Source organism: Indicator indicator, unplaced genomic scaffold (genome assembly GCF_027791375.1).
Source record: "Indicator indicator isolate 239-I01 unplaced genomic scaffold, UM_Iind_1.1 iindUn_scaffold_128, whole genome shotgun sequence".
NCBI lineage: Eukaryota > Metazoa > Chordata > Aves > Piciformes > Indicatoridae > Indicator > Indicator indicator.
This window is the reverse complement of record NW_026539232.1, coordinates 1-9625: the sequence shown is the minus strand read 5'-3', so window position 1 is coordinate 9625 and position 9625 is coordinate 1. Positions and strand designations below refer to the sequence as shown.

Sequence of the window (9625 nt, the reverse complement as noted above, 5' to 3'; positions counted from 1 at the left end):
CTACATCTGGTTGCTGAAGGAGGTTGGGGGAGCCCCTTGGCCGTACCCCCCCTCGGGGGGGCCGTACCCCCCCTGGCCATACTCGGGCTGGTAGCCCCCCGCAGGCTGGCCATAGCCCCCCCCAGGCTGGCCATACCCCCCCACATCTGGTTGGCCATAAGCTCCTCCTTCCCCGTGGAGGGTGGGGGGGCCAGGGGGGGTTTTTTCGGGGTGCATCCCCCCGGGGGGGCCCCTGGCGACCCCCACCCCCCCCAGGCCTGTTTCCTTGAACACGAACCAAACGTTGCCAGTCCACAGGACCAGGTTGAGGAAGCCAAACACCTGTTGGGGAGGGGGGCACCAATATTAATGGGGGGGGGGGGCCCGGGATTAAGTGGGGGCAGGGGAGGGGGCTTCCAGCAAAAAAAATTGGGAGGGTGGGGGGAAGATTTGGGAGGGAAAAAGAGGGGGAAAGAGAATGGAGGGGGGGGGAGAGGCCTAGGGAGGGGGGGGAAATTAAGGGGGGGGGGGCTCCAGAATTGGAGGGGGGGGGGTCTAGGCTGGTTCCATTTGGGGGAGGGTCCCAGGGTTATATGGGGGGGGTCTGGGCTGGTTCCATTTGGGGGGAGGGGTCCCCAGGGTTATATTGGGGGGGGGGTCTAGGGCTGGTTCCATTTGTGGGGGAGGGGTCCCAGGGTTATATTGGGGGGGGTCTGGGCTGGTTCCATTTGTGGGGGAGGGGTCCCAGGGTTATATTGGGGGGGGTTCTGGGCTGGTTCCATTTGTGGGGGGAGGGGTCCCAGGGTTATATTGGGGGGGGTCTGGGCTGGTTCCATTTGTGGGGGAGGGGGGTCCCAGGGTTATATTGGGGGGGGTCTGGGCTGGTTCCATTTGTGGGGGAGGGGTCCCAGGGTTATATTGGGGGGGGTCTGGGCTGGTTCCATTTGTGGGGGAGGGGTCCCAGGGTTATATTGGGGGGGGGTCTGGGCTGGTTCCATTTGTGGGGGAGGGGTCCCAGGGTTATATTGGGGGGGGTCTGGGCTGGTTCCATTTGTGGGGGAGGGGTTCCCAGGGTTATATTGGGGGGGGTCTGGGCTGGTTCCATTTGTGGGGGAGGGGTCCCAGGGTTATATTGGGGGGGGGTCTGGGCTGGTTCCATTTGTGGGGGAGGGGTCCCAGGGTTATATTGGGGGGGGTCTGGGCTGGTTCCATTTGTGGGGGAGGGGGTCCCAGGGTTATATTGGGGGGGGTCTGGGCTGGTTCCATTTGTGGGGGAGGGGTCCCAGGGTTATATTGGGGGGGTCTGGGCTGGTTCCATTTGTGGGGGAGGGGTCCCAGGGTTATATTGGGGGGGGTCTGGGCTGGTTCCATTTGTGGGGGAGGGGTTCCCAGGGTTATATTGGGGGGGGTCTGGGCTGGTTCCATTTGTGGGGGAGGGGTCCCAGGGTTATATTGGGGGGGGGTCTGGGCTGGTTCCATTTGTGGGGGAGGGGTCCCAGGGTTATATTGGGGGGGGTCTGGGCTGGTTTCCATTTGTGGGGGAGGGGTCCCAGGGTTATATTGGGGGGGGGTCTGGGCTGGTTCCATTTGTGGGGGAGGGGTCCCAGGGTTATATTGGGGGGGGTCTGGGCTGGTTCCATTTGTGGGGGAGGGGTCCCAGGGTTATATTGGGGGGGGTCTGGGCTGGGTTCCATTTGTGGGGGAGGGGTCCCAGGGTTATATTGGGGGGGGTCTGGGCTGGTTCCATTTGTGGGGGAGGGGTCCCAGGGTTATATTGGGGGGGGTCTAGGCTGGTTCCATTTGTGGGGGAGGGGTCCCAGGGTTATATTGGGGGGGGTCTGGGCTGGTTCCATTTGTGGGGGAGGGGTCCCAGGGTTATATTGGGGGGGTCTGGGCTGGTTCCATTTGTGGGGGAGGGGTCCCAGGGTTATATTGGGGGGGGTCTGGGCTGGTTCCATTTGTGGGGGAGGGGTCCCAGGGTTATATTGGGGGGGGTCTGGGCTGGTTCCATTTGTGGGGGGAGGGGTCCCAGGGTTATATTGGGGGGGGTCTGGGCTGGTTCCATTTGTGGGGGAGGGGTCCCAGGGTTATATTGGGGGGGGTCTGGGCTGGTTCCATTTGTGGGGGAGGGGTCCCAGGGTTATATTGGGGGGGGTCTGGGCTGGTTCCATTTGTGGGGGAGGGGTCCCAGGGTTATATTGGGGGGGGGTCTGGGCTGGTTCCATTTGTGGGGAGGGGTCCCAGGGTTATATTGGGGGGGGTCTGGGCTGGTTCCATTTGTGGGGAGGGGTCCCAGGGTTATATTGGGGGGGGTCTGGGCTGGTTCCATTTGTGGGGAGGGGTCCCAGGGTATATTGGGGGGGGTCTGGGCTGGTTCCATTTGTGGGGAGGGGTCCCAGGGTTATATTGGGGGGGGTCTGGGCTGGTTCCATTTGTGGGGGAGGGGTCCCAGGGTTATATTGGGGGGGGTCTGGGCTGGTTCCATTGTGGGGGAGGGGTCCCAGGTTATATTGGGGGGGGTCTGGCTGGTTCCATTTGTGGGGGGAGGGGTCCCAGGGTTATATTGGGGGGGGTCTGGGCTGGTTCCATTTGGGGAGGGGTCCCAGGGTTATATTGGGGGGGTCTGGGCTGGTTCCATTTGTGGGGGAGGGGTCCCAGGGTTATATTGGGGGGGGTCTGGGCTGGTTCCATTTGTGGGGGAGGGGTCCCAGGGTTATATTGGGGGGGGTCTGGGCTGGTTCCATTTGTGGGGGAGGGGTCCCAGGGTTATATTGGGGGGGGTCTGGGCTGGTTCCATTTGGGGAGGGGTCCCAGGGTTATATTGGGGGGGGTCTGGGCTGGTTCCATTTGGGGGCGAGGGGTCCCAGGGTTATAATTGGGGGGTCTGGGGCTGGTTTCCATTTGGGGGGGAGGGGTCCCAGGGTTATACTGGGGGGGTCTGGGCTGTGGTTCCATTTGGGGGGGAGGGTCCCAGGGTTATACTGGGGGGGGTTGGGCGGTTCCATTTGGGGAGGGGTCCCAGGTTGATACTGGGGGGGTCTGGGCTGGTTCCATTTTGGGGGGAGGGGTCCCAGGTTATACTGGGGGGGTTGTGGTGGTGGTTCCATTTGTGGGGGAGGGGTCCCAGGGTTATATTGGGGGGGGTCTGGGCTGGTTCCATTTGGGGAGGGGTCTGGGGGTTATATTGGGGAGGGTCTGGGCTGGTTCCATTTGGGGGGGTGTCCTCCCCCCCCCTGCTCCCCCTCCCCATGGACTCTTCCTTGGCTCTGGGGCTCCCTGGGAAGCTCTTTGGGAAGAGGTTTTGGGGGGCATTCCAGGAGGGATATTGAGGGGGGGGTTGGGTGTTTTTTTTTTTTGGGGAGGGGGTCTCCCTCACCACTGAGGTGTTCAAGCCTGATGTCCTTGGCCCCCCCAAAGCCTTGCAGCGAGCTCCTGGCCTCTGGCACCCCGAAATCTGCTCCAGGACCCCCCCGGGGTTGGTGGCAGCTTTGATGTCAGCCAAAGCCACAGCCCAGGAGCAGGAAGCCACCAACCACAGCAGGGACAGCAGCAGAGTCACCCCCAAATCCTGGGTGGGGGGAGGGGAGCACCAAAAATTAGGGGAGGGGGTCCTGAACCCCGAAATTTAATCCCCTCCCCTACCCCCCCCCGACTCAACTTCCCTCCCCCCACATCCTAACACCCAAGCCCAAAGGGTAGGGGGGAAAATAAAAGGGGGGGCGAGGTAGGGGCAAAAATCGGGAGGGGTCTTGACACGCGCAAAAGCCTTTTCCCCTGACTCCCCCAGACCTCAAATGAACCCCTCCAGAATCCAATCCCCCTCCCCCAAGACCCAAAAAAAAGCCTCCCCCCCTGTAGAGACCCCCAACAGCAACCCCAGGGGGGAAATAGGGAGGGGAAAAAAGGGGGGGAAGGGCAAAATGGGTGGGGTCTTGAACCCCCAAAGCTTTCCCCTGACTCCCCCAGTCTCAAATTAACCCCTCCAGATCCAACCCCTTTCCCCCAGACCCAAATTAAAGCCTCCCCCCCTGCCAGGAACCCCAGAAGCAACCCCAGGGAGCAAATAGGGAGAGAAAAAAGGGGGGGGAGGGGCAAAATGGGGAGGGGTCTTGAACCCCAAAGCTTTCCCCCGACTCCCCCAGACTCAAATGAACCCCTCCAGACCCAACCCCCCCCTCCCCCAGACCCAAATTAAAGCCCTACCCCCCGAGGGGACGCCCAAAAAGCCCAACCCCAGAGGGGAAATAGGGAGGGAAGAAAGAAAAAGAAAAAAAAAGGAAAAAAGAAAAAAAAGGGGGGGAGGGGCAAATGGGGAGGGGTCTTGAACCCCAAAACTTGCCCCCGACCCAACCTGACCCCCCCAGACCCAAATTAACCCTGCCAGACACAAGCCCCTCCCCCCATACCCAAATTAAAGCCCCCAGCCCCCCATCCACCCCCCAAATAACTCAGGAACCCTCCCCCCCCTTCCCCCTCCCCAAATGCCTCAGGGCCCCCCCCAGGACCCCTCCAGAGGGCAGGGAGGAATCTGGGGGGGATTGAGGGAGGGAGGGAGTCTGGGGGGGGTCCTGAGGGATTGGGGGGGGTCTGGGGAAGCTCTGAGGGATTGGGGAGGGGTCTGGGGGGGGGGTCTTGAGGAATTGGGAAGGTCTAGGGGGGGTCTTGAGGGATTGGGGGTGCTGAGGGGGTCTTGGGAGGGGTGGGGGGAGTCTGGAAGGGAATCTGAGGGATTGGGGGTGGGGAGGCTTTGGGGGGAGTGGGTTGAGGCTTTTTTAGGGGGTAGAGGATTTTGGGAGGGGAGGGGGAAAGGAAGCCTTAGGGGGGAGGGGGAAGGGGTTGAAGCTTTTTTGGGGGGAGGGGGTGAGGGATCCCAAAGGTGAGGAAAAGAGAGGGGACAGGGAGGGGGAAGGAAAGTCTTGGAGGGGGAGGGGGGAGGGTTGAAGCAGTTTCCTGGGGGGGATTTGTTGTGAGGCCTTAGGGGGAAGGGGCAAAGGGACCCCAAAAGGTGAGGAACAGGAAGCACACATGGGAGGGGGGGGGAGGGGCGAAGAAATCACTTGAGGAGGGGCGGGGAGGTGTGAAGCTGGTCCAGTGCGAGTGTGGCGGGGGTGAGGGCGGGGGGGATGTGGGTGAGGAGGAGGGTTGGAGAGAGGGGAACTACAACAATTTTGGGGGCTCTCCCCCCCGGGGTGTAGCTGTGGGAGAGGAAGAGGTAACCCCCCAGGGCAGAGGGGGCGTAGAGGAAGGCTCCGACCCCCACCGTGACGAAGAACTGAGCCGCAGAGGAGTAATCCCCCACCAGGAAGACCCTCTCCGGGGGACCCCCCCCGCAGGAGGGAGCCTCGAAGTACACCTGGTGCAACCTGGGAGAGGGAGGAGGAGGAGGAGGGGAGAGAGGGGGAGGAGGAGGGGAAAGGAATGTTGCTTAAGATTAGCTCCGAGAGATGGAGGGGGAAAGGAGGAGGGAGAGGGAGAGGGAGAGGGAGAGGGAGAAAGAGAGGAAGGGAGGGAGAGGGAGAGAGAGAGGGAGAGGAAGAGGGAGGGAGGGGGGAAAGGAGGGAGGAGGGGAAGGAGAGGGAGAAGGGGGGAGGAGGGGGAAGAAGGAGAGAGGGGAGAGGGAGGGAGCGGGGAAGAGGGAGAGAGAGAGGGGGAGAGGTAGAGGAGGGAGGGGAGAAAGGGAAGAGGGAGGGAAGGAGGGAGGAAAGGCGGAGAGGAGGAAGAAAGGGGAGAGAGGGAGAAGGGAAGGGGAGGGGGAGGAGAAAAAGGGAGGAGAAAAGGGAGAGAAGGGGAAGAGGAGAGGAAAGGAGAGATGGGGGAGGAGGGGAGAAGGAGGGAGAACGAGGGAGGGAAAAGGGGGAAAAGGGAGAAGGGAAGGAGAGAGAAAGAGGAGAGAGGGGAGAGGAGAGGGAGGAGAAGGGAGAGAGAAGGGGAAAAAGGAGGAGGAGCGGAGAAAGAGAAGAGGGAGAGGGAAAGGGAGAGGAGAAAGAAGGAGGAAGGGGAGGGGGAAGGGAGAGGGAGAGAGAAAAAAAGTAAAAAAAAAGAATAAAAAACAAAAAGTGAAAGAAAAAAAAAAATAAAAATAATAATACAAAAACAAAATAAAAAAAAAATAAAAAAATAAAAAAAAAAAAAAAAGTTGCGCGCGACACGCGGCGGGAGGTGCGCGGTGCGTCCTTATGAGAAGGGAAGAATGCCGGGGCTGGGGGGAGGGGTAGGGGCTGCAATGTATAGGGGGGAAGGGGAGGGGAACGGAAGCAGCGGGAGGAAGCGGAGACTTACTGCACGGCGGCGTGAGTGCGGAGCGGCCGGGGACGGATAGCACGCAGGGCGACCACAACCAACCCACTATCGCGTACTAGTCACACGCACCCCCCCCCCCCCTGCCCCACCCACCCGCCCCCCACAACCCACCACCACCCCCCACCCCCACCCACGTCCACGCCCCCCCACGACCCTACCCCCTGCCCCCCCCACCCCCCCCCCACCCCCCGACCCCCCCCCCCCCCCCCCCCCCCCCCCCGCCCCCACCCACCCCACCCCCCCCCCCCCCCCCCCCCACCTCCCCCCTCCGCCCCCCCACCCCGCCCCCCCCCCCCCCCCCCCCCCCCCCTACCCCTACGACCCCTCTCCACCCCCCCCCCCCCCCCCCCCCACCCACCCCCCCCCCCCTCCCCCCCCCCCCCCACCCCCCGCGCCCTCCCCCCTACCCCCCCCTCCCGCCCCCCCCCAACCCCCCACGTTACAGCCATGTCTAAGCAGGTGGAAAAAAGCTGCTTTACAAGCCGCACAGAGACAAAGAAAAGCATGGGGGCTAACACATCAAGGGAACATCCTAGCACCAAATTTCTTTTGCCAATTAGTGTATTTTGAGGAGAGAGACTAAATGGAGCTTGCAATTCTGGCCTAGCTCTTTCCTGTCACCAGTTACAGCCATGTCTAAGCAGGTGGAAAAAAGCTGCTTTACAAGCCGCACAGAGACAAAGAAAAGCATGGGGGCTAACACATCAAGGGAACATCCTAGCACCAAATTTCTTTTGCCAATTAGTGTATTTTGAGGAGAGAGACTAAATGGAGCTTGCAATTCTGGCCTAGCTCTTTCCTGTCACCAGTTACAGCCATGTCTAAGCAGGTGGAAAAAAGCTGCTTTACAAGCCGCACAGAGACAAAGAAAAGCATGGGGGCTAACACATCAAGGGAACATCCTAGCACCAAATTTCTTTTGCCAATTAGTGTATTTTGAGGAGAGAGACTAAATGGAGCTTGCAATTCTGGCCTAGCTCTTTCCTGTCACCAGTTACAGCCATGTCTAAGCAGGTGGAAAAAAGCTGCTTTACAAGCCGCACAGAGACAAAGAAAAGCATGGGGGCTAACACATCAAGGGAACATCCTAGCACCAAATTTCTTTTGCCAGTTAGTGTATTTTGAGGAGAGAGACTAAATGGAGCTTGCAATTCTGGCCTAGCTCTTTCCTGTCACCAGTTACAGCCATGTCTAAGCAGGTGGAAAAAAGCTGCTTTACAAGCCGCACAGAGACAAAGAAAAGCATGGGGGCTAACACATCAAGGGAACATCCTAGCACCAAATTTCTTTTGCCAGTTAGTGTATTTTGAGGAGAGAGACTAAATGGAGCTTGCAATTCTGGCCTAGCTCTTTCCTGTCACCAGTTACAGCCATGTCTAAGCAGGTGGAAAAAAGCTGCTTTACAAGCCGCACAGAGACAAAGAAAAGCATGGGGGCTAACACATCAAGGGAACATCCTAGCACCAAATTTCTTTTGCCAGTTAGTGTATTTTGAGGAGAGGAGACTAAATGGAGCTTGCAATTCTGGCCTAGCTCTTTCCTGTCACCAGTTACAGCCATGTCTAAGCAGGTGGAAAAAAGTTGCTTTACAAGCCGCACAGAGACAAAGAAAAGCATGGGGGCTAACACATCAAGGGAACATCCTAGCACCAAATTTCTTTTGCCAATTAGTGTATTTTGAGGAGAGAGACTAAATGGAGCTTGCAATTCTGGCCCTAGCTCTTTCCTGTCACCAGTTACAGCCATGTCTAAGCAGGTGGAAAAAAGCTGCTTTACAAGCCGCACAGAGACAAAGAAAAGCATGGGGGCTAACACATCAAGGGAACATCCTAGCACCAAATTTCTTTTGCCAGTTAGTGTATTTTGAGGAGAGAGACTAAATGGAGCTTGCAATTCTGGCCTAGCTCTTTCCTGTCACCAGTTACAGCCATGTCTAAGCTGGTGGAAAAAAGTTGCTTTTTAAGCCGCACAGAGACAAAGAAAAGCATGGGGGCTAACACATCAAGGGAACATCCTAGCACCAAATTTCTTTTGCCAATTAGTGTATTTTGAGGAGAGAGACTAAATGGAGCTTGCAATTCTGGCCTAGCTCTTTCCTGTCACCAGTTACAGCCATGTCTAAGCAGGTGGAAAAAAGCTGCTTTACAAGCCGCACAGAGACAAAGAAAAAGCATGGGGGCTAACACATCAAGGGAACATCCTAGCACCAAATTTCTTTTGCCAGTTAGTGTATTTTGAGGAGAGAGACTAAATGGAGCTTGCAATTCTGGCCTAGCTCTTTCCTGTCACCAGTTACAGCCATGTCTAAGCAGGTGGAAAAAAGCTGCTTTTACAAGCCGCACAGAGACAAAGAAAAGCATGGGGGCTAACACATCAAGGGAACATCCTAGCACCAAATTTCTTTTGCCAATTAGTGTATTTTGAGGAGAGCGACTAAATGGAGCTTGCAATTCTGGCCTAGCTCTTTCCTGTCACCAGTTACAGCCATGTCTAAGCAGGTGGAAAAAAGCTGCTTTACAAGCCGCACAGAGACAAAGAAAAGCATGGGGGCTAACACATCAAGGGAACATCCTAGCACCAAATTTCTTTTGCCAATTAGTGTATTTTGAGGAGAGAGACTAAATGGAATTTGCAATTCTGGCCTAGCTCTTTCCTGTCACCAGTTACAGCCATGTCTAAGCAGGTGGAAAAAAGCTGCTTTACTAGCCGCACAGAGACAAAGAAAAGCATGGGGGCTAACACATCAAGGGAACATCCTAGCACCAAATTTCTTTTGCCAGTTAGTGTATTTTGAGGAGAGAGACTAAATGGAGCTTGCAATTCTGGCCTAGCTCTTTCCTGTCACCAGTTACAGCCATGTCTAAGCAGGTGGAAAAAAGCTGCTTTACAAGCCGCACAGAGACAAAGAAAAGCATGGGGGCTAACACATCAAGGGAACATCCTAGCACCAAATTTCTTTTGCCAATTAGTGTATTTTGAGGAGAGAGACTAAATGGAGCTTGCAATTCTGGCCTAGCTCTTTCCTGTCACCAGTTACAGCCATGTCTAAGCAGGTGGAAAAAAAGCTGCTTTACAAGCCGCACAGAGACAAAGAAAAGCATGGGGGCTAACACATCAAGGGAACATCCTAGCACCAAATTTCTTTTGCCAATTAGTGTATTTTGAGGAGAGAGACTAAATGGAGCTTGCAATTCTGGACTAGCTCTTTCCTGTCACCAGTTACAGCCATGTCTAAGCAGGTGGAAAAAAGCTGCTTTACAAGCCGCACAGAGACAAAGAAAAGCATGGGGGCTAACACATCAAGGGAACATCCTAGCACCAAATTTCTTTTGCCAGTTAGTGTATT

At 57.1% G+C, this 9625-nt stretch overlaps 1 protein-coding gene across 1 annotated transcript; it reads right to left on the bottom strand.

The window, feature by feature from the left end:
* On the bottom strand, nt 1–5342 carry LOC128980352 (synaptophysin-like; the record flags this gene model as incomplete). Its single annotated transcript, XM_054398821.1, has 3 exons — nt 1–321; nt 3356–3547; nt 5144–5342. Coding segments are annotated over 3 exons (712 nt in total), but the record flags the coding sequence as incomplete, so codon positions are not given.
* Nucleotides 5343–9625: the final 4283 nt, after the last annotated feature.